The sequence below is a fragment of the Crinia signifera genome, chromosome 4 (genome assembly GCF_055691185.1).
Source record: "Crinia signifera chromosome 4, ASM5569118v1, whole genome shotgun sequence".
Classification (NCBI taxonomy): domain Eukaryota; kingdom Metazoa; phylum Chordata; class Amphibia; order Anura; family Myobatrachidae; genus Crinia; species Crinia signifera.
The window spans coordinates 235145089-235171137 of record NC_139220.1 but is presented as its reverse complement, the minus strand read 5'-3'; the positions used below and the strand labels follow the sequence as shown (position 1 = coordinate 235171137).

The following is a 26049-nucleotide window of genomic DNA, read 5'->3' as shown; positions in this document are numbered from 1 at the left end:
CACACATTTGCGCACGCACACTCACCTCAAGCTGCTAACGAACATGCTCTACTCCCCAAATGTTAGCAAACTAAATACTAGTATGCACATGTGTTGTGTTGTAAAGGAAGTATCTGATATCTATGTTGCATGTGAGGTGACACATGTCGACTAATGTTGACAGGGGCAACATGCTAAATATAGCAGAGTAGAAATGACAATAGTGGTGGTATGTTACATAAGGCAAATTTATAAGGGTGGGATTTGTTTGGTTTTAGCGCATTGGTTTGGTCAAAATAACTTTAGCAACAGAAGAAGTTTGTATCTGCTAACACTTGATTGCTGGTGGTATGCAATCAGAAGTTGTGCTGAGGTAATTGTCTCATGAAATCAACCATGCATTGGTGTCAATAGTGTGCAGGTGCCATTGATTTACCCATTGATTTAGCCATTTCGTGCGTGTGTTTGCTCCGTACGAATGAGCACATTACAAGGAGCAAGGTGTGCGAAACTAAAAACCTGCTTTGAGCTGGCGAAAAGTTTTGCGTTGGAGGGGAACAATCCCTCTTGCACTCATGCGAAAGCACTCCCACCACTCATAGTGAACGCCCATGTGTACGCCCATGTGTACGCCCACTTTTGCTCATTATAATGGTCGCGCCCATGCTAACGCCCACTGCACGCCTACTACCGATGCACTTGTTCGCACGGAGAAATCTCCGCGAAAGTTTGCTGGCGAGTATTTTTTAATTACATTGCACATGCGCAGTGCGCTAGCTGCACATGCGCAATGGGGGTAGCAGGGTGAAACGTGCGAATTCGCATGCGTACGCGCCAATGTGAATAAGGGCCTATGTGTATTCGGGTTAGGTCAAATCATTTCTTGCACTCATTCTCCCCCTCCTGATTGGCCAGTGTATATGATGGAGAGAATGGAGGTGAGCATAAAGACACAGGGGGTTGATTTAATTATGCGCCGTCCTATCGCACTCGCAAGCAAATGCCGTTATATGCTGCACTGACGATACCTCCAGTTTCACTGATTTTTTGGGGTCTGCGAGCAAAAAATTTGTAAATCCAGTGTAAGTCTAGGCTGTGAGTGCCATGCTGGCAATGTCATGGAAATGGCGTTGCAAGGACAACTCATGCCCATATAGACTGAGCATTTGATAGTAGAAGGAACAGCATTACCTAATACCACAGAGAAGTCCTATCATACTGGTTTGGTACAATGATAGTATTATTAACATTGTCGTTTTCAAATGTCCACTCAAATATGATGTTGACATGTTACCTGTGACCATTCCATAGCCATCCACTTGGGGCAGTCAAAGAGGTTACAGGTCTGCATGACTGTCGGTTTGGGAGCATACATGCACTTCCATTCCTCCACCTGCAATATCTCTCCATGCATTGTTTCTTCAACACACACAATGCTACGTCTCTGAATGCCCCCGCCACAGGAAACCGAGCATGCCGTCCATGGATTATGCTCCCATCTGGAACACAGAGGTCAAGAGAAACAGAAAAAAACAATCATAGTAACTGAAATATTATTGACAATGGGTACCAACATTTGCCAAAGTATACATACAGTATAATTGAGATAAGTATGTAATAGTGATAGTATTGTTTGTCTATTAATTTTTACATGCAAAAGAACACCAATATACAGGATCGAAAGCATCAATAATTTTAAGATTAATTTGTTACTAAGCCTACTAAAGGGGTCCTTCAAATGTCAATGCTGAATAAACCAAAGCCAGACAGTCATTGGCCTGTGCACCCAGAAATGCCAAAAGACAACACTGATTGTGCATCCAGTTGCTCATTGTCTATATGGGGCCCAATTAGTATAGTTGGCTAATGAGCACACACACTTTCAGATCTTGGTCAGCAGCTGAAACAGCCCAATATATACTACCATACTGTTCATCTTTAAAATGTAAGCTCTCACGAGCAGGGCCCTCTCAACTAATTTGCTTTCATTAAACTATATATATAGATATCTCTAGCACCCTAATAATTGCTTCAGTGTCCTGTCCCCTGATGCAAATGTATTTATTTACCATATACTTTTCCTAAATTGCCTTGTACTGAAATTCATTATTTTCTTGTTTTTTTTTTTTATATTTTTTATTGCTACATACCGTGGGAGAGGCTGGAAATGGTCGTAGGGCATTATCTCCTTAAACCCATCACTGTAAACACATACAGAAATACCATAAGTGATTCTTCCTATATAAAACAACTCATTACTAAAACGCTGTATGCTACAATATACCATATGGAGTCCGTCACTGTAGCCATGGCTGTTTTAGTGGAAAATACAAGTTGTTCTTATACAAAACTTTTATTTTGCCAGGGTTATTTGACCACTTGGTGTCGCTCTGTTATCTATGGTTACTGTTTATTAAATTTAACTCAGCTGAGCGAGATCTCATAAATGGAATAAAAAATATAGAACAACATATTTTGGGAAGAAAAATAGCTATGAGTAACATTATAACATAGAAATAAACCACAATTGTAAATAAAATAGACAGGAAGGTAGTTTGGCAGAAATATATGAAATAATAATAATTATAATAATAATTATAATAATAATCATCATCATCATTTTTTTATTCCCTAGTTTGTATTCATGTGAGTTTTTAAAGATATTGTTGCTTTTAATGTCGACAGAGAGCTATCGTGTTTTTGGGATTTTTATGAGCCAGATCTGTGCCCACATTTTACAACGCAGTGAGGCTTTTGGAGCTGTCAGCATTTCAGAGCCTTCCCTGGAGTTAGATCTGGCGCCACAGAGGCAAATTGCAGCCAATATGATCCCTGACTTCTCTGGCTTGCTGTTGGCAGAGGTATACAACTTTATGGAGAGCAAAAGCATCAAATTTTTTATAGGTTTGTACGTTTAAGAGGCTGTGTTTGGGTTCAGCTATTACCAGCCACCTATTGCTATCATTCCCAAGGCTACAAAAACAGGGTAGCAAGTAACAACTTACAAAACCATAAAGTGATACATTATTTGTGAATGATAGATCAATTAATTAAAAGTAGAACTTGAACCATTTCAATTATATTGCGTAGCTAATGTGGCAGAAAATGCAGATCCAGTTTTGGCAGCTCCACACTGCAAACTGATGTTCTACGAAACATTCTAGAACGGAAGAAGAGAACATTTTGAAAAAAACGCTTTGGCCAGTGTAAATATGATGGAAACGACTAAAAGATGCTAAGGAAAATATTCTAATATGTTGAATATATTCCAATCTCTGCATTTGCAGTGGTGTAAAGAATCAATGGCAAGCAGTACAAGAAATAATCTAATCATGCAGTTTATTAGCGAACACGTTATAATTGTTACCCCTTTCAGCTCTGGGCCCCATATCAGCTGCACCCCTTGCACCTATGGTAGTTACGCCCTTGTTGCTATGGTGAAATAAGATGCAAGACACTGTTTTAAATACTACTGTGTACCAGTGATGCTTAATACATATATCCGCGAGGCACACTTGTAATTGTATTATTTATAGAGAAGCTGCACTATTTGTCTTTTCTGTTTTCTGAGCACCATAATACACATTTTTCTGTGTTACATAATAAGAGCTCTTTCCCTCTACAAATCCATATTACCCTTCTCTTTCTGCACCTTGCGGTTGATGAAGAGGCTCCAAGTTAAACACGAGTGTAAGGAAGAATTTATGTGGAAGCTCAAAATATAACCTAAAGCCTTTAAAAAAACATAAACAAAATTAATTGTCCTCATCCCTTTACTTCATCTACTGTTACTTGTAATGTTTTCTCTGCCTCTCCCATCTGATACTCACTTCCTTCTGTGAGCTAACAGGAAATCATGGATTCAGTAAAGTCACAAGATGGGCGGAGGATCTGACACAACGACATCAAGCTCCTAAACCATAGAGGCAGGAGATGGATGGGGCTTGGATTTAGTGCTGTTAGAGCTGCATTGACACAGGATTTAATGTTCTCCTCCTTAAGAGGAAACAGCTCTCAGTCTGGACATCTGATTACCAAAATAAAGCAGCATAATTCAGCTAAAATTTTAATGAATGAGATTATAATTCAGTTTGACTAAGCAGCCATGCGTGTTTCCAAGCAGACAATGATCTCCAGACAGGAGTTGCTCTTACTGTATTGCTTCAGAAATATCATGTAAGATGTATTCATGCTCTGCATTTATCCACGGCTAACCACATATGTGTCATAAGGAAAGGCAGAGCTGTGTTTAGCATGGAATAAGGGAAATGGAACAGGAACTGGAAATAATCTGGAGTGTTTCCTTGGCTGTTCCTCTCTGTGTTCTGGGACTCTAGTGAGAGAGGCAGAATGACAGCCTGCATCAATCCAGACACTATGGGATGGAATGTATGAACCAGGGTTAAGTTCGTATGCTGTACTTAATGCTATTTAACTGTGGGTTAAACATTTAAAAAAAAAATGTATTAACTGTTCACTTACTGTGCACTAGGGGCAGCTTGCCACTTATTGCTCGGTGCCGCTGTCCCCTTGAATTCTCCTCCTGTTTATGGTGCCAGTGACTAATTGCTGCCTGTCACGCATACATCTCCTGCTAAAGCCACTGTGCCCCCTTAGCCAGCCCTGGGCTAATGTTGTCCTGTCCTTACAGCAGTGACGCTACAGTGGCACCGGTAAAGAGAGAGTACTGATTTGCCGACTGGGTACTTTACCCATTTCAAATATCGCTATCCTCCACATCCATACATTTGGGAGATATGGTTGCCTGTTTCTCCATGATACTGCAGAGAAGCGGGACCCAATATTTACAAGACGAAAAGTCTAGTTTCATATATCTGTCCCTATATATTCAATTGACTACTTCACAGTATACACACTGTACTGTCGATGACAATAGAAAGCTATACTATAGGCTTGTGTACCAACCTAGATGGACAGGGATCCATATTGCACTCCTTCAGCTTAGGTTTAGGCTTCTTGTTTTCTGGATAATAATGACAATAGTGATCCGGGACAGTTCGATTAAGCCGCATATCGACACATTCAGCAGAATTTAGCTGATATCCTGCAACCAAAACACAAAGGAATGAATGGCTACAAAGTAATGTAAGTAACTGTGACAATATGCACACAGTGGCAAATCTACACTTTTGGTACCCTGGAGCTTGAATTGTTATGGGGGCCCCTTCACAAACAGCAACAATAGGGCAACATCCACACCGTGCAAATGTCTACCTCTCACAGTACCCTTCAGTAATCACCTTACAGGCACCCCCCTTTCAATAATCACCTTATATGACCCCCAATTCATCCATCACCTTACAGAACTGTAAAATGTAGTGCTCAAATGCACAAATGAGACAAGTGATCATTAAAATGCCCTTATTTTAACCCTTTGAGTACCAAGTGTATTTGTCAAAATAGGTGTGAAAATTGTCAAGCAAACATTTTTGTTTCATCATAATGCTGTGTGATGTTTACCTTATATAGGAAATATAATCTATTTTTTTTTTAATTTACACCACATTTTTTTATTTGAATTTATAAAGAAAATGTGAGCGACACTGGCATTGTTAGTGTATATTTTGCTCATGACAGAGACAGTAGTGTACTATACCTGCGACACATTCCCCATTTCATAAATTAGACCCAATCACCCACCACACCCACATTACAGCTTCTTCTGATTACATACTCCATATAGGAATAAAACAGGATTCTGTGAGGCAGTTTTTTGTTCCCCAAGAGAAATTCTGGGGCATGTCCGTAAGAATCACAGGCTTTCCTGGCTAACATCAATATTAGCTGGTGTTCTGTTATGTCTAAAACACATCACCTAATTACTACAAGCAGCTTCTGTGCTTTCCACATAATCTGCTCTGCACATCCTATTGACGTAGTCAAAAGGAGTCGCAACACAATCTCTATTCATGAAATATTCTTTACGAATTTACCCAGCGACCCCCCCTTCCTGAATAATGGGATGTTAAAGGAATAGCACTAAAATTAGATACATTTTTTCACACTGTTCTTGGTTCATTATACGTTACCATGATTTTTAAACTTTTATGGGGAGAGGTAGCTGAATGTACAGTATATGAATGGAATAGATTAATTTTGTAAAATATTGCATAGTTTCTGAGCGGCAAATGACATGTTCCTGAATTACTCACCTCCCCCACAGGTTACAGTGCACGGAAAGAAGTCTGTCTGCCTCCACTGGTGACTAATGGGTTGGTAGAAAAAAAACTGCACCACACTATCTTTAGGAGAAACGTACTTGGTCTGGAGAGAGTTTTGTGACAGAATATTAATGTTCAGTTATTTTGACATGATAATATATCACTTATATCTCTTCTATTAACAACAAATGTATTCAATTAACATTTTTTACTTCATCAATTTTTCTTTTATTTAGCTCTTTTCGGTTTTTTTTTTATGTCTGGAAAACTAACAGACTTTCACCCGATTACACCACAGTCCATGGATTGCCACGCTAATTCTACTAGGAATGTGTCTACTAGGAGTGCTTTGAGAACGTTACTCACTGTAACATAAGCTAATTCGGACGTGTAAAGCCTATGGACACATATTCCAGTAAATACTGCACACTTTTTTTTAAACATCAAAAAGTGCCCATTCTTTACCATATTACTGTGCTAAGTAATGAAATGCAAAAAATAATAATAAAATAGTTTTGAAGTGCTATCTATTCACACAGGGATAATAATCTTAGCTGATGGGGAAAATGAGACTATTTTTAAATGACTAAGTTGTAATTAAAAAAATTGCACATATAAAATGATTTAATTTACTAAGCATCATGCACAAAGGTCCAAAGAGGTTTGCCAGATATGTCGTTCCATAATACCTCTGGAGACAGTTTTTGGAAGGCGTTATGCTCTGAAAACTTAATTTAGCTCCTAATTATAAGTTGTAAAAAAAAAGATTATGGAAACATGGCAAAAGAACTCAGCATACTTGTACCAAACTGAAAGAAAAGGTAAGGAAAGGAAGTAAACTACAGTATTACTGTAAATTGTGTCTTGTTGACTAGCCTAAAGCCACATTTTCAGTCAAAGTACTCATGTGATGATATTCTTCACCATAATTTGGTGGAGGAAGTAGACACTTTGTGGACTTTCTTCAGATTAGCAATTCACTAGGAACTACCATATTAACATCAGTGATAAATTAGGTATTATCTACCTTGCGTCTTGGTAATGGGAATATGTGGGATGTATTTATTTTAATAGTTGGGAACACTGTTCTGAGGTCAAAAAATACATTTTCAGAGGTGGTTCAGAAGACAAATGTTCTATAAAACAGTTACATAAGACACTTTAAAAAATGAACAAAAGGTCATAGCTTTATTAAACTAGAGGAACACTATTAAACTCCACTTTTTCACATAAGTCACCACATTATACGAGGGCTGACTGAATTGTAATGAGACTGCCTCTTTTTTTCTGTCCCATAAGTAGACATTGCCAATGCTCTGTTGGTTATTGTGAAGCTCATACATCAATGTACTGTATCTGAACCTGTGGTTGGACTGTCATAGTCTTCTTTGTTTGGTCGCAGCAAGTGGAAGATCTTTGAACATTTCATCATGGCGTAAGAGGAAGACGTGTCTTTGAGACTGTCAGGGATGTGTGATTTAATTTTTTAATTTTGTGTTCAATTTTTAAAAAGTCAACATTAAAAACTCTTGAAATATTACAGCAAGCATACGATGGAAAAACTAGCAATGCTGCAGTATTTCAGTGGTGGAAGCATCATACCATGTGCATCAAAGAACAGCAAAAGTATGACTTTTTAAGGAATCACACAGTGGGGCATATGTATTAAGCCTTAACAAGAGATAAATGCAAGGGTGATAAAAAGAGATAAACATCCAGCCAATCAGTTCCTTACTGACTTTTTTCAAACATAGCCTGTAACATGACAGTTAGCAGGTGATTGGCTGGACATTTACCTCTCTTTATCACCCTTGAATTAATCTCTTGTTTTGGTGGAACTGAATTTGTTTCCACACATTGGATTGTTGTTTGGATTCTGGATCATAATGAGGACTCCACGATTCATCACATAATTGATGTTAGGAAATCAGGTATCCTCTCTTATATTTGAACAGTGTTCTTGCACGATTCAACTCTTTGTTGCAACTGCTCTTCTGTACAATTTCTGGATACCCATCTGGCACACATGCAATGTATTTTCAGTTCCTTTGTTACAATATGCTGAACCCGTTCAAATAAGATGAAAAGTGAAGCAATGTTGTCATCTCTAACTGCAGTGGGTGGTCTCCCAGAACGCGCTTTGGTCAGTCACTTGCGTATCACCCTTTTTGAAGTGCTTCCGTCACTGAAAAACTGCAACACGACTGAATTGTTTATTCACCCTATGCTTGATGTAACATTTCATGAATTTCATTTCAGCTTTTCCCAAGTTTTACACAAAATTCAATCACAAATCTTTGATTCAATCACATCTTCCTCATCCGCCATTACGAAATGTAAGACAATCTTCTACACGCTGTGACCAAACAAAGAAGACTATGGCAGTCCAACCACTGGTTCTAAAACATTCATACTGTATATGTGCTTCACAATAACCAGCATAGGGTTGCAATGTCTGCCTTTGGGACAAAAAGACAAAAGCAGTCTAATTACATTTTAATCAGCCCTTATATATTTTAATACAGTATACTGTATTAACTCATTTTTAAATCTGTAAAATATTAGATAGAATTCAACAAAAAAAAAAAATGACTGTCTCTTTTGAGTGAACATGGCCACCAAGCACTAAGTCACTGTGAGGAGCTCTGTTAAACAAGACCTGGAATGGCAGGTGCTGTGAAGGGAGACCACAGTAATTTGCAAGCATATTTACTGTATTTTCAGCATTTTATTTTAGTCATGCTGCTCTAAACTACAGAAACAAAATATTGAGAAAACGCCAAAAAATTAAGTCTGACACACTGGAATAATCCCATCTTGTATATTTTATAGGTAAATATATTTTTTTAATTCACATCGCGGCTTAGATATAGATTTCTATAATTTGCACATACACCTTTTATACAAAAGTTTAAATGCTGTCTTTTTAAATTACAGTGTAAGAGAAGCAACTGCTTAATTGACACTTCAATACAATATTTATTCCACTGTACGTCTAGTAATATTCTCATAGTCGAGGAAAAAAGTTGCCAGGAAAAATGTTAAAAGCCCAAGACGGTCCCTGGCAGCAATGTTAAAGACAGTAATGAAGCTGGATTTACCTTAATGATGAAATCGGCACGCAACGGGCCAGGCATCTTTAAAACTTCCCTTTCGGATCCTTTTTGAAATTCCACTGTTGTGTTTTCCACAGTGTACGTCCCAGCAGTAGTAAAGCTGTGCTCTCCGCTTTCGCCTTGCAAGGTTTTTGTCTCTACAACTAGAAAAATTAGAATAAAATTCAATAACACAAAATGACGACAAGAGCAGGTTGACGAGTAGTTCTGTGTTGGTAACAAACATGTATGCAGTGCATACACATTTAATAATTGTATACATATTCTGCAATGTCATAACACATTTTCCTGCTTAGACACAACAAATATAGTAAGATCATCTATAACAATATAATCTCTATAAACTGATTAGGTTGCATTATACAGGCAGAGGGTACTAAGCCAGTCAAGTTTCTCACTAGTTTCTGAATGTAATTGCCTTGTATTGTGGGTCCCTCAGTGACAGAACTTGTGGGTGGTGAGCTCAGGTGCAAAACTATCATTTGGGCCGCAGTCCTCCACCCCAACCCAAGTTCACAATATGCAAATGGTACTGGGTGACAGGGAGAGGCAGAGGATGAAAGGGAGAGGCAGGGGCAGGCTGAGGCTGAGGGTGAATGGGCAGCAGTGGGACCCATAGTCCTCAGAGGCTCCGGAACACTGCACCTGCAGCACCAATGGTAGTTCTGCCTCTGGCATCATTCTTATCCACTAAATTGCCCCCTAAAAATTATAATGATCTTGCTCTTTCCCATTAATACTGTATGAAGAAGCATCAGTTGGTAACATTGTGCAGAACCACAGAATGTATAGTTACTTTATATCATAACAATTCCTGACTTAAATGAAAGATTCAACAATTCTTGGGTGGAACCAAAATGAGTGTAATTTCTTTAGGGGAAATATAAGCATAGGGGCTGATGTAGTATTGTCTGTAAGTGTCCTAATCACAAGTGAAAATGTGTTCATTAAAATAATCTGCAATTGCATCCAAAAGCACACCTGCAACTACCATAACATACTGGTCAGCACCAGTAACAGAAGAATCTGGTTTATACCTGTTAATACTCAAATACACATACAGTACTCACTCACTGTTCTAACTGTGCGTATGCCATACTTGCCTACTCTCTCAGAATGACCAGGGGCCCCCAAAAATTTGGTGGTGCTCCCAGGCCCCTGGAAAAGTGGGCAAGTATCTCAGTATCTGGCGACACGCTATGAATGGCATGATGAGAGCTACACCATACTGGTAATCTCAGTTTGTTATAGTAGGGGTATAGCTACAATAAGGTGATCGCAGAAAGCCCACCCTTCGACCACCTTCGTTTGTTTTGCTGTGCCCCTGCCCTGCATGCCCCTCCCCCCCTGCACTGCTCTATACTATGCTGAACTGGCTGCCATCTCCCAGAATGGGCAGTCAGAATAACAGCAACTATGGTGTATGTAATGTGGATACCAACTTCAGATAGATCTCTTGCCCTAGCATGCGGTTGGTGTAAGTGATGATGATTTTATGTAGAGCCGGGTGGTACAGTCGTATAGATGCGTACACTTTAGGATGTGTGTATAATAGCATTAGCATTCCATTCGCAGTTCATCCTAAATTGTGTTCACATTAGTGAAAACTCAGAATCAGGCCCATTATGTGAAAGTGCAGAATACACTTAGATTCATTTAAATTGCGATAGAGTAGCACAGTGGTTACACTAATCCAAATAAAAGAGTCCTGCTCTGTCTAAATGAGATTGATCTAAGCATAGTACTCACTGGATGTACCGGATCTCATAATGCTGTGTAAACCATGGTTTGCCCAATAAGTGACTGGTGGTCCCTGTCCTAAAGCTTCTAGAGAGACACCACTCCACAGAAGTTGCTAATTTTACATCACATACTAGTGCTCTAGTTACATAATAATGCCCAAAATCACATTACATCACATTATAGGGCTGCTAGTACACATTATGCAACACAGTGACCATAATTCACATTATGACATACACAGTGTCATAGTATGCCACATTACAGTACCCCCATGCCACACTACGCCACACTATAGTGTCACCACTTAATATTGTGTCATATTATAGTGCCGCAGTTTCTACCGTGGTGCCACACTACAAATCACATTGTGCCACATTGCAGTGCCCCAGTTCATACTGTGTAACATAATACCTTCCAGTTCATTCTATACCACATTACAAAGTACAGGGGTATACATACTGTAGCTATATTGCAGCCACAATGCAGAAGTTTGTAAGGACCTTTGTAAGGACCCTATGGTGAAAAAGTTGACAGAGAAGGGGGCTTCCCCTCAGCTCTGGGCCCCATCGCTGCTGTTCTCCCTGCACCTACTGTATGCTAGCTACACCCTTGGGTCAGTGGAATAACAGGATTCCTTGTGGGTATGGCTGGTGTAGTTATTGCCAGGATCCATTTTCTGCCTATCTCTTAAATTTTTCATGTTTTGAAGTATACCATTAAACTATATAGTAGAACCCTGAATGTCAACATCTGGCCCATGGGAATACACTGAATGCTATAACAATTACAAAGAAAATACTAAGGTCAATAACTGTATCTCAATCTATAAGCAACAGGGTCCAGTCAAATTTGAACCACACTTTTGAAAACTAGTTTCAGGGAGATTATAGTTGGTAGTAGAATTGTGCACAGCGCCCCATTGAGGGGGCATGTCATGCTCCACCCAAAGGGCGTGTCTAGTTCCATATACAGATGGAGCCACTGCCATCAATCTCTATAATAGGATTAAGTGAGTAATTGGATTACTCTGCTAATCCCCTACTCAATTGTTCTATGTATTGTACTGCAGCTGAGAACAATAGAATAGCCATGGCTAGCTATCCTGAGCCATGGCCTAAGGAAGACAGATGAGATGGGCTCCTACTGTATGGAGAGATTGTGAAAAGTGATTGTGAATGTGGCACCTAGAAGCGTGGCTGTGTACTGCTACATCTGAGAGGAATCTTGTAAAATGACTTAGATCCAAATGTAGATGAGCCCCAAAGCAGTCAGTAAGAGATACTATACTTGCTAAAGTGCTGGGAAATGTTACTTTTTTTCCTCAAAAAATGTAACAGTGTAGTGTGGTCTAGGTGAAATGAGGGAGATTGGTAGACTGATGAGGGAGAGAGGGAGATTGCTGTTATTTCAGGGAGTCTCCTGCAGAATGCAGGAGGGTAGGCAACTATGATCTGAACCTTACACAGGGCGGTGTTGATTCTGGATTTGGACTTTATTGATGACACCCTCTGTTGTTGCAGACACCTGTAGAACTAAAAACTAAAAACTAAAGCCATATAACCTAATACTGCATTTATACACTCTTTGATCTTGTACGATGTCTGTGCACAGGAGTTTTTGCAATTTTTTAACTACTTTAATACACAAAAGGGAATAACTTTTGCAAATAGGGCACATAATTTTAATAAATTTTCCATCATCTCAAAATCAGATCTGTGGAACACATCAATATGTGTAATACCATTTGCAGATCTGTAGACGCTAAATATATTATACTGTCTGTTGAGCCATTTAGACTTTGAAAAAGTTTCCTATAATAGTTATGATGAAAAGACTATACAGTAGTTAATCCATATTGTTCTCGGAATATAAAGTTGGTTATTTATACTGCTTTGCATGAACACAAAATGAATATTGTATTTGAAAAGCAATATGCATAACAACAGACACCAACGAGACAGACAGACAGACAGACAGACAGACAGACAGACAGATAGATAGATAGATAGATAGGCAGGCAGACAGACAGACAGATGTATAGATAGATTAAAAATGTACCTATATAATCTTTTGTGAACTGAGCTAGCATAATATCTATTATAGAGTAGCCTATCACTTAATACATAGCAGTTAAGTCCCAAGACTATTGGTCAAGCAGAATCTAAATGATATTACTGACAATAGATTAATAGACTCCATCATACTTTAGTATAGAGGTGTGTACACACGTATCGATTTACTTTCGATTTCCCCTATTCCACCCCCTTTCGATTTGGCCTTTGCTTTCACATTCGATCTGCACTTTTGCATTCGATATCGAATTCGATTTACATTCAAGGTACAGTGTACACATTCGATTTACTGGATTGAATTCGATATTTCCTTGCCTGCACAGTCTAGTTTTCTTTACGATATAGAGGAAAACGGGAGAGTGCATCGAATCAAATGCAGATTGAAAGCATCTTAAAAACCATTCAAATTTCGATTCGATTTTGCTTCTATAATATTATATGTAACAAAAAAAAAGGTGTAATAAGCAAATTACATAATTAATTTAATCAAATTGGCAGATTAATGTAACCCACCACTTCACATACTGTATAACTGCACCTTTGTTTGCTGTTTTATAAATATATGTTATATTATCCAATATCCTATACCTTATTAAATTAATCCTAAAATGTAACTAGTTGTGTCCTTAGTACTCTAAAAAAACTATAAAATTATAAAACTATAATAGAACTATTACACTAAATACTGTATAATAGATGGCCAAAGCTATAAGCTTATTTGGTGAGAGTCCACCTTAGGGTAGTAGTTCTGCTGTTTGAAAAGTAAGTGCTAACATCACGGGCCAAATGTAATAGGATGCAGGGATCAGAAAGTGAGAAATTTTGGAATTTTTCCTTTTTTTTTTTAAAGTTGCAATCATTTACACTGAAAAGCCAGGTCGATTATGCCATGTAATGATTGCCGCTTTAAAAAATGGGAAAACTCTCCCCAAATCTCTCACTTTCTGATTCTCACACCCTATTACATTTGGCCCCAGGTGTTATTCATATTCATAACTGGTATTGTTTATCTCAACAATATTTAAATCTGAATGTTACATGTAATTAGATAGGAAATGAGTGAAAGGGATTGTATGTGTGTATGTATGTTAGGGTAAGGAAAGAAATGCAGGTGTATGATTAAACAGTATCATAGTACTGTATATGCTGTTTACTGTTTTAAAGAAAGAGAGGTCAACAGTGTACAGCAAAAAAAGCCTTGCTGGCATTTGTAAATTAAGAAAACAGGGTGTGGTGGCCTTTCTGGTGGAAATTAAATTTATTGGAAAAATCAGAGACATAAAGCATACTGCATGTGTATGTCTCTTTACCAGTCACATATTTGGTTAGACTGGTCTTGCCACCCAACGAGTAGTCACCACTGCCAATGCTCCTTAAATGTCTCATTTACCAGGTTTGGAAGTGAATGATGAAATGGTAATATATCCCCAGATGTGGACCTACATTTAGGAGGTGTTCTCTCCAGTGCTGGAGGAGCACTCTGTTCATAGCTCCAAAGAACAGATGATCATTGCATACTTCTGCTTAGAAACTACAACTAATCCCTCAAACATCAGAACTTCCACTAGACCTGGAAAACAGGTGTCTAGCAGAGTTTTAACTCTTACTACTAACAGAAGCAACATTACATGGTTAAATGTTCCTTCCTTCCAAGAGGCCACATACGTGTATTATTCACACATGTACATTACACTTCAAAACATAGATCACATAAAACTTAAAATGGTTCATACAAATGTGAGCCGGTCCCTTCAGTGTGATTCTCACGCTGCGGCTTCCATGCGGTACAGCAATTACCGTCTCTTCTCCTGTGGAAAAAAGAAAAAAAAACACAAGACGTTACACTGATCGAGACAGATGTTGTGAGTATCGTGTGACTGAAGCAGTGCTGAGGGCTAAATGGCTGAATAAAAACACAGGTGTATGAATTTTACATTAGAAGAACATCTAAGAGCTGCAGAAAATACTATTTTATTCTTAAGATGAAGCTGAGGAGAAAATAGCATCCAGGCCTCCCACAATTTCTGTAAAGGAAAACCCGTTTCTGGAAAAAAAAATTTTTTTTCCTTTTTTTTTTTTTCTTACAAAGCATGAAATTTAAACACAAAATAAAATAAACGTTTACTGTGTTTGAAGCAACATGTCTCAATCAATAACATTCGATGAAGTATATAGCAAGCCATATACTCAGGCCTGCCATCAGGAATTTTGGGTCCCGGTACTCATTTCCAGTATGCCCCCCCCCTTCCCCCTCCTCACTTGACTTACAGTAACCCGGCTCCCCCATCTCCCCTTCCTCTGAGCTGCAGACCAGAGGTCCGGGAGCGCAGGCTTCTTCAACTCAGGATACCGCAGACAAATTAAAATGCAGCACCGGCTGGTGAGCCAATCAGAGCTCACGTACTGGCAGCTGCTCTGATTGGCTGCCGGTACGCAAGCTCTGATTGGCTCAAAAGCTGGTGCAGCATTTGTATTGCCCGACGGCATCCTGGGTTAAATAAGCCTGCGCTCCAGGACCTGCTTTGTTCAGTGCAGTGGAGGCAGTCGGGGGTTGCGGTGGGCAAAATGAGCTGTCCGGGCTCTTCCAGAGGCCAGGGCCCGGGACAGCTGTACCCACGGCACCCCCCTATTGGCGGCTTTGCATGTAGTATATGTGGGCACAAACATTTTCCCCGATCATTTCTCTTTTAATAGAACCATGATGGTCCTCCAACAGGATGAATAGCTCTCACCACGTGGGAGCGACTCTCGTTGTCCTATTAGTTTAGAAGATGCGTTAGCTTAATGCATTATCTCAGATAATTGAATTCTCCTCCCCCCTCATGTATGCAAAAGCTCTGCAATGCTTTGCAAAGAAATAGACATCTCCTCGCTCTATAACATATCCACCAACTTCTCTCACCGTCATAGTTATGGACAGCAGCCACCATCTATTTCAGATGTTTTTCTGCCCAAAGTGTATACACAACGAGACTAAGGGTGACATTTAATAGGATGCGATATTTAGACTTTAGCGATTTTTAGTCAAAAAATGTCAACATTTGTAGTTTTCCAAAATCGCCAACTTAATAGGATGCGAATTGCGGTAAAAATCACACTTTTTGCCACACATTCTGACCTGTCGATTTTTAAACACTCTTCAATTTGCATCCAGATGTTTTCCCATTAAAAAATATACAACTCCCAAATTTGATAGGATGCGATTTTGGGAAGATGTTGCCAAAAACCGCAAAACAAATAGAAGTTCAACATGTCGAATATGACAGAACCATGCACAGACCAGTGCGATCTGTGCATGGTTCTGTCCAGCACAATGTATAAGAGTAAAAATTTGAAAAAAAAAGATGGTGTGGGGTCCCCCCTCCTGAGGATAACCAGCCCCGGACTCAAACAACTGGTCCTGGTTTTAGATATTCAGGGGTCAAAAATCATAGGGGATACGATAACAAAGCAAGTGAATCAAGCCATACATGGGGATGGAGTATGCTAAGTTGGCAGTATGTAATGACACATGAGTTCTGCGGCCGTAAAGGATGCCAGTCGAACTTGGATGTTTTTTTAAAGAAGTACTCATTTAAAAGGCATGGTTTTGCTGTCAACCTAATGACTGTTGACCTAGACATTACCTGTAAACTATACTACACTCAAGGTGTAGGTTGGCCCTACAGCACCATCAATGCTGATACTGTATATCTTGCAGATATATTGACATACTGTAACGTATATTGTCTTTGTCTGCACCCCCTTTGAGATCTACTGTTAAATTGTCTTGTTTGGGGTTTAAACAAGTGCTATAGCACTTGCCTGTGCGGATACATCCCATTTCCCCTTTTCCCTTTAAAACAAGATATATCAACATGCCTGGCTGAGTGTATAGGTAGCTCACAGACTGCTCCTGCCCAGGCTGCAGGGACTGTCATAGCATGTAATGGGGGCTCTCCTTGGCATCATGTGTAATGTTGGCTCTGCCTGGCATAATGTGTAACAAGGAGTCTGCCTTGTTTAATGTGTAATGAGGACTTTGCCTAGTATAACATGTATTGGGGCTCTGATTGCTGTAGCGTGTAATGGGGCTTTACCTGGGGTAGCATGTTAATGGGGCTCTGCCTGGTGTAATGTGTAGTGGGGGGGCTCTGTCATAACATGCAATGGGATTCTTCCTGGCATAATGTGTATGCTTGTTGAAATGTGTGTAATATGTATATGTCTTCCTGGCATTACAGGGGCTCTGCCTGATATAATGTGTAATGGGGGCTCTGCCTGGCATAGAATTTATCATGGGCTCTGTCTGGAGTAACATGTAATGAGGGCTCTGCCTGGAGTAATGTAGAGTGGACTCTGCCTGTCATAATGCACATAACCCAGGCTCTGCTTGTTGTAATATTTATAAGGGGCTCTATCTGGCATAACAGGGGCTTCACTTGGGGAAACATGTAATGAAGTCTCTGTCTAGCATAATGTGTAACAGGGCTAACATCTATCAAGGCTCTGCCTAGTGTTATGTCTAATGTCTGGCTTAATGTGCAATGGGGGCTCTGCCTGGTCTAATATATAACGGAAACTCTACCTGGCATAGTGTGTTTAAGGGCCTCTACCTGGAGCAGTGTGTTTAAGGGGCTCTATCTGGTGCAGTGTGTCTATGGGGCACTACATGACGCAGTGTGTCTAAGTGGGCTCTTCCTGGCATAATGTATAAAGGGGTTCTGTCTGGGGTAACATGTATTGGGGCTCTGTCCTGGGTAACATCTAAAGGGGCTCTGTCTGGCGTAACAAGGACTCTGACTGGCTTAATGTGTAATGGCTCATGAACAAAATGTCCAAGGGGCTCTACCTGGCACAATGGGTAGAAGATCTCTACCTGTCGCAATGTGTAAAAATGTCATTACTGTGTGGTATAATGTGAACAGCGGACAATAAAGTGTGGTGTAATGTTAACTGGTACTATTATGTGGCCACACCCCTTTCATATAAAGCCACGCCCCTATATTTTGGGGACGTGTCTTAGGCACAAACTTTCCCTATTTTGAGTATGGGGTAACACAAATTCGCTTTCTGACAGAGGGCACCAAAATTTCTAGTTACGGCACTGCTGTTACCTGCTTCTTGCACATTGTAAGAATTCTAGATTTGTAGACTATACTAAGAAAAATAAAAACCTCTCATGCTTCAATATACACATTTGTAGAAATTATTTATCATCTATACAGTATCACTGGAAAAAGAGCTCATGCCTAGAGTTCTTGACGTGCTGTTAGTCTTTCACAAACATGCTCGTTCTGTCAAAGGCAATGAGTCACGTTCACCATACTGTACATAGGCCAGTCAGCCAGTCAGCAGTGGAATTCTGCCATTACAAAGCCATTTCTGGCCAAACCTTTTGCAGATCTACTCTCCTAACCCTACTTTCAACCCGCCTCCATCTTACTATCAATTTATCACAGTGGAGATTCCAGCAACAGGCTTGTAAATGACTGATCATAATCACGACAGACCTACACCTAGGGATACACAATACTTGGTTGTCGATATATTTTGCTTGGAATAGAAATACACAACATTGGAAATTATAGGAACCCAAACTGCTGTCTTTGACATGTACAATACTCCTATTACAGTGTGGGGTTTCCATAATTCACTTAAATATATTTCACATATATTTTTCTTCTCAAAATAATCCAGCACTTTAATGTAAAACCCACGATTTAAATACCCACAAAATAAACATGGAAGGTTGGGGCCTGGTTCATATGCCAGTTAGCTAGTGATTTGCAACCTTCTTTGGCAACGGATTAAAGGCATGAAATACATCCTAAAGAAAATGTAGAACTTTTAGACATTACGTCTTGCAGATGGATAGATTAAAAGCACGGCACCCTAGAGTGCAAAAACCTTTTTCATGGCACCCCTAGGCCTTACATTTCTTATTTAAAAATGTAGAAAGATATATGAAATTAAGTAAATTATTTGTATATGTCATCCTTATGTTCAATTATGTGGTGAGGGATAAGATTTGCTCCTGTTTGTCCATATATTTTATTATTGGTAGCCACCATAGCTGGATTTGTCTGTTACCATACATAATAGTCCTTATTCAGATCTGATCGCAGTACAAATTTGTTCTCAAAATGGGTAAAGCCATGTGCACTGCAGGTGGGGCAGATGTAACATGTATAGAGAGAGTTACATTTGTGTGAGTTATTTTGTTTCTGTGCAGGGTTAATACTGGCTAAATTATTTTTACACTGCAATTTAGATTTCAGTTTCAACACACCTCATCCAAATTGAACTCTCTGCACGTTACATCTGCCCCACCTGCAGCGCACATGGTTTTGCCCATTTTGAGAACAAATTTGTACAAATTTGAGGAGGATAGGAAGAGGGAGAGGACTACTTTGTCCATTCTCTCTACCTGCGGCCTCATGTCCTGACCATCTCTGCCATGCTCACTTCTTGCCTCAGGTCTCCTTACCCACACCTCATGTCACCTGTCTGTTTCCCCCTCCCTCTAGATTAGGCATGTCCAAACTATGGCCCTCCAGCTGTTGTGAAACTACAAGTGCCATCATGCATTGCCACAGTATTGCTATTAGGGAATGCTACAACTATTGCAAGGCATGCTGGGATGTGTAGTTTCACAACAGCTGGAGGGCCACAGTTTGGACATGCCTGCTCTAGATTGTAAGCTCCTTAGAGCAGGGCCCTCTTCCCTCCTATTCTCACAGTGCTCTTCTTGCATTTCAATTACAGCTCTTACTCACCTAAAATCGATACCTGCATCTCTTCTCACTCATTTCCCTATATCTCAAGAAAGAAGCAACCGAACACAGCAATAACCTGGAGCACTCACAGACTTGAGGAAAAGTGTTTTCATCATACTGGATAACACAAATATGGCGCCGCAGAAGGCTGCCTTGGAGCTGTGCAGCTCAACCAAACTACATGTCTCCCCTTGTCTCCCCCTGTCCTTGTCCTCGTTCATCACTCCCTCAAGAGTAATGACCCTGCCAAGTGTGGTAACCAAGCACAGCAGAGAAGCCCTTCTGAAATGGAGCTCATCCCTGGAGCAGACCACACGTATGAGCCTGATGGAGCGGAACGTGGGCAGATCGGCAGCCCTCACAGTCCATGCAAAGGATGCAACAAAGTTGAATGGCAGTTGTTGGAGACCATAGAGAACCATTCACAGAGGTAGCAGAAAAGTAAACCCCCAGGGCAGTGTGGCAGTGGTCCCAGACCAAGCCGCAGCCCATCAGCTCCCCAGCACTGCCAGCAGAAGCCAACCTGTGTGCACCTGCCCTGGTCATGGAGGAGAGGCTGTCTGATCCATGCAGGCTAAAACCAATACAAATTTGTATTTTAAAATACGACTTTGTATTTTAAAATACAAATTTGTATTTAAAATATGAATTCGTATTGGAAAAAAATACGAATGAATACACCATCGGATAATACGAATCAGTCAAATACGACTGATTCGTAAATTATCCTCCGGAATAGGAATGAAAATATGACTAAACCAGTCATATTCATTTGTATTAAGAATATGAATACTATTTTTTGTATTCGTATTCTTAGTAAATTTCCCCCTATGTATCAACTGCAAACCCTTCTATTCCCCCGGGAATTTGCCTTGATTGTCCTAGTGGGAGTGTACATCCCCCCCCCTTTCCTGCGCAAAGGAAGCCCTGTACCACCTAGCCACCAGCATATCTGACATGGAGCAAAAACACCCAGACTCTCTGTTCATAGTGCTGGGTGACATCAACAGAACTAACTTAAGCCAGGAGCTACCCAAGTTCAGACAATAAGTCACGCGCCCCACCAGGGAAGGGCGTACCCTTGACCACTGCTACACCACCCTTCTGCCTTCCGGTCAATACCCTGTGCTGCACTCGGACTATCTGACCACTGCCTCGTCCACCTACTCCCTACCTATACGCAGAAGTTGAGAGCAGCTAAGCTAAGACAGTTAAGAAATGGACTAACAAGGCTAAGCTGAAACTCCAGTCCTGCCTCGACTGCACGGACTGGGGGGTCTTTGAAGCCTCAGCAACTGACCTGAATAACCTGACTGACACCGTCACTTCCTACATAAGCTACTGTGAGGACATGTGTATACCCACCAAGACCTACCACATCTTCAACAACAACAAGCCCTGGTTCAACGCCCAGCTCAGACAACTCCGCCGAGCCAAAGAGGAGGCCTACGGCAGCGGTGACAGAGCACAAAACAACCGAGCCAGGAACTCCCTAACAAAAGAAATCAGGCTAGCAAAAAGCGGTTCTCTGACAAGCTGACAAATGACCTGTCCACTAATGACCCTGTATCTGTGTGGAAAGGAATGCAATCTATAACCAGCTACAAGACACCCAAACCCACCGCCATGTACCAAGACCTAGCTGATGAGCAGGTTTGAAAAAGTAGTCCACTGTGAACCAAACCATACCCTCTGTGCTGCCCCAAATGTTGACAGCCAACTCCAGTCACTACAAGTAGAGGTGGAGGAGATGTTCAAGAGGGCCAAACCAAGGAAAGCACTAGGTCATGATGGGGTGTAACCACCTGCCCTGAGAGTATGCGCAGGTCAACATATTCACCAGGATCTTCAACAAATCACTGGAGCTACGCAAGGTTCCCTCCTGCCTCAAAAGCTCCACTATTGTTCCGGTCCCCAAGAAATCAACTATCACAAATCTGAATGACTACCGGCCGATAGCTCTGACGTCTGTGATCATGAAAACATTAGAGCGCCTGGTACTGAACCACCTGAAAGCTGTGACTGGCCACCAGCTAGACCCCCTCCAGTTTGCCTACCGATCTAATCGATGTGTTGAGGACGCAGTCAACCTGGGCCTTAACTACATTCTGCAGCACCTGGATAGGCCTGGTACCTATGCAAGGGTCCTGTTTGTTGACTTCAGCTCGGCTTTCAACACAATCATCCCCAACATCCTCCACCACAAACTACTCCGCCTAGGAGTCCCTGAAGCTACTTGTTGTGAAATTGGGGAATTCACCTCCCAAGTGCGGTCCATCAGCACAGGAGCCCCCCAGGGCTGCGTACTCTCACCCCTGCTCTTATCCCTGTTCACCAACAACTGTACCTCAGAGGCGCAATCAGTAAAGATAATCAAATTCGCCGATGACACTACCGTCATGGCCTTATCAAGGACAGAGATAAATCGGCCTACAGACAAGAAGTGGACCGATTAGCCTTGTGGTGCAGCAGCAACCATCTAGAGCTCAACCCAATCAAAACCGTTGAGATGGTAGTGGACTTTAGAAAGAAGGCTGTTGGTGTTCCACCGCTAACAATTGCTGACAGTGTGGTGTCGCTAGTGGACTCCTTCAAGTTCCTAGGAACCACAATCTCCCGGGACCTTAAACGGGGGCCCAACACTGATACTATTGTAGGAAAAGCACATCAGAGGCTATTGTACCTTAGGCAACTGAGGAAGTTCAACATCCCACAGAAGCTTCTGCTCCTCTTTTACTCCGCAATTGTGGAGTCTGTACTGTGCTCCTCAATACTGGTCTGGTACAGCGAGAGAGACAAATGCAGACTCCAAAAGGTAGTCAGAACTGCAGAGAAGATAATCTGGACAGACCTTCCCTCTGTCCAGGACCTGTACCTGTCCAGAGCAAAAAAGCTGGCAACGAAGATAGTCAAGGACCAACTACATCCTGGCCATGGCTTGTTTAACCTGCTGACATCAGGCAGACGCTACAGGGCTATTCCCACCAGAATTATGGTTAGTTGCTATGGACAACCTCTCCACCAATTTGTATCAAAACTACTGCACTAGTGCTGTACACCCCAGTTGGGCAAACCTGAGCTGGAGGTCTGGCTGTTATACATTTAACCACTGTTCTACGAAACGTCAGCATACAGTATATGGTCATGTTCCTGTCCAGTAGACCTACTCTAATAAAATATGCAGTAAAACTTAGCTGATGTAAAGAGGTATATTTATACATATTCATGCACTGGACATTACGTATAGATGCACTGGGAGTCCCAGACAAGCTAATTACAACAATCACTTCATATGTCACATTGAATAAAACACAAAAACATTTTGTTTGACAAGGTCTGTGTTTGCAGTATTGAGCTTTCTGGAGTTGTATCAATACACAGACTTGTATTTATCAGACGTATCACCTGACACAACCATTCAGAGTGCCCCGGCCGCCTGACTCATTTGTAATGTTTTCAAGCTGATGTAAGAATACACTCATGGTCACAGATGGGGAACTTTTCCAAAGGAAGACCATATAAGGAAATACTGTATACTACACACATGAATAGCTTCTGTTTGTAGCAAACCAAGGTTATTTTCTCAACAAACTGTCTTCCACATCTGTATGCAGATATACGCTGTTCATGTCACAGTAAAATATCCTCCACCGTGGCTGTCATTTCTGAATGGCAAAATACTGCGCTGTAGTCAAATAAACCGTGTGACCGAGTCTGTGCCTTGCCTTGTACGAATGAGCTTATATTTCCCCTGGAACGCATAGACTTAAACAGCACTCTTTCAGCCCTTCTGTGTGAAATGCTCACTGGGTAGACAATGTCTAGGTTGACAGTCACTAGGTCAACACTGACTAGGTCGACAACTTGAAATGGTCGACATACCTAAGGTCAACATAGACAAAAGGTTTACACAAGCTTATGGTCGACGTGAATAAGGTCAACATGAGTTTTTAAAAAAAAAAATCTTCCACTAAAAAAAGGTAGTTTTCATACTTCGTACTATCCAAGTGGGCATAGAGTGGGAATATAACTGTGTTGAGCACAGTGAGCATGGCGAGCACACGAGGTACACTTATATTGTGTCCATGTCGACACAAAAAAGCGAAAACCTCATGTCGACCTTATCTTTGTCGACCATACGCATGTGTCAACCTTTCGTCAATGCCGACCGACCTTGGGTATCTTGACCATTTCAAGGTGTGGACATAGTCACTGTCAACCATTAGTGGTCGATCTAGTGAATGTCGATCTTGACATTGTCTACCGTTTATACCGTAACCGAAATGCTCTGCAGCACAGAAAGGAAAGGCCTAAAAGCACAAAGTTTTGCAGAGGAGGGGGGGGGGGGTATGATACATGGCATACTGGGGTAGGGACGAGGCACGGGCATGTCTGTAAAAATGCATCATTGCAGACCCACCCCCACTACACAATGCCAGGATTTCAGGCATTGTGTGCCCGGGAGTGGGGCCATAATGACGCAATTCAATGTGGGTAGTTGCACTGGTCACAGGAGACTTGCCCACTCTTCCAGTCGCTCTTCCTGGAGCGCCACCTGTGGAAGGGTAGGCAAGTGAGGTCTAATGTGTGCCTCTGATTATATACAATGGGATTCTTTTTGCAGGTACAGAAGTTATATTTCCCTGATATGGCTATCTATGTGGAAATCCTGGCACAAAGACATAAATGCAGCATTTCTTCTCCAGATGTATTCATCTTTTTCCTCTCACCTTACAGCAAGAGGATGTATAGGGACTGTCTAGCTAGTCTTGTATTGTCACAACGATCATCTTACACTGATAAGGATATCCTGTGAATGCTACAATACCACAGTGTCTATAGAGACCTGCCCATTTCCTCCAAATCCATTATTATAGAAGGGAGATTTCTTCTGGTGAAGGACACCTCCCTCTACATGTCAATGTGATTAACTGTTCTACCATTGTGAGCCCTTTTATTGTCACCTAAAAATATAGTAACAGTGCAGTGTGTTTGTTTAAAGAGGCAAAACATCCCCAGCTGTCCCCTAGCTGTATTTTAGGGTATTTTACAATGTTCTACAAGCAGGATATTGCTGGGTTTTTTGGTCAATAGCACATACACTGTAAAGCATTGGAACAGATGTGACCAAGGGGCTATTTTGTGGGAGAAAACAGTGGGCCTGATTCAGATTTGTATGTAAACCTAATGGTTTGTTTACAAATGCAATGTTTGTGGGTCTGCCCAGGAGATTCCATACAAATTGGAATCAGGCTCAATATTCTTTAAATGAAACCACTAGGAACTAGTAATGTAGTGGCGCTGCTCTCAGGCCAGGCCCGGGTGTAGCACTGGCCACAGGGAGCAAATAATGGAGTAGCTAACATACAGGAATGATGACATTTCAGCCAAGCAGTACCATATGTCAGTACCTTAAGGAGACCATATGTCTCCTACCTCTCTATCACCTATGCATACATTTATGTCCCTACCATCCCTTCCCTTCCTAAATGTGCATTTGAAACACCCTAAAATATATATCAAACCAAAATTTGACCCAAGTGAATGTCTTATTCTGCACAAAAGGGCAAACTCACTATGGGCGAGATGTACTACATTTTTAAAAGTGATAAAAAGGAGAGTTTTATCAGCTCCTAACTGTAAGCTCCTAATCAACCAATCAGCTTCTAACTATCATGTGCATTGACAGTTATGAGCTGACTGGCTGGTACTTTTATCACAATCCATTGTATCACATTTCAAGCTTAGTACATCTGGCCCTATATCACTTCCTATTCTATTTATATTCTATACTTTTTGTTTGTATGGCTGACTTCGTGAGCCATACAAACTTTGGAGAAAGCAAAGTATAAGTAGGAATTACTGACAGTAGGTACGGAACTCTTGCCTCATTCTGATCATCTGTGTAAGTCTGTGTATGTCTTTGTATTGCTCAGGAACAAATGAACGCCTTAGGAAAAAAATATTGTAGGCAGATAATTCTATCAACTAGGTAACCCTGTTCCCTAGTCTATTACTATAATAGGGCTATGATGGCTACAATTAATATTATAGCCCCTGTGCGTAGACGACGTCTCAGACCACATCATTGGGCTCCCTGGTTTGACCTTAATGTTTGTCTTAATGAGCTCAAGAAAAGGGGGCATAAAATTGAAAGTCAATGGAAGAAGACTAATCTTTTGAGGGACAAGCTAAAACT

At 40.9% G+C, this 26049-nt stretch overlaps 1 protein-coding gene across 3 annotated transcripts in view; it reads right to left on the bottom strand.

The window, feature by feature from the left end:
* ADAMTSL3 (ADAMTS like 3) overlaps positions 1-26049 on the bottom strand; it is a 449068-nt gene that overhangs the window by 95254 nt on the left and 327765 nt on the right. For all 3 annotated transcript variants that reach the window (XM_083184018.1, XM_083184017.1, XM_083184019.1), the window contains exons 8-13: positions 14826-14900; positions 9263-9420; positions 6153-6264; positions 4906-5044; positions 2130-2180; positions 1274-1478 (exon numbers count right to left, since the gene is read on the bottom strand). In XM_083184018.1, coding sequence (XP_083040144.1) covers positions 1274-1478; positions 2130-2180; positions 4906-5044; positions 6153-6264; positions 9263-9420; positions 14826-14900 — 740 coding nt within the window. The remainder of the gene's footprint in view (positions 1-1273; positions 1479-2129; positions 2181-4905; positions 5045-6152; positions 6265-9262; positions 9421-14825; positions 14901-26049) is intronic.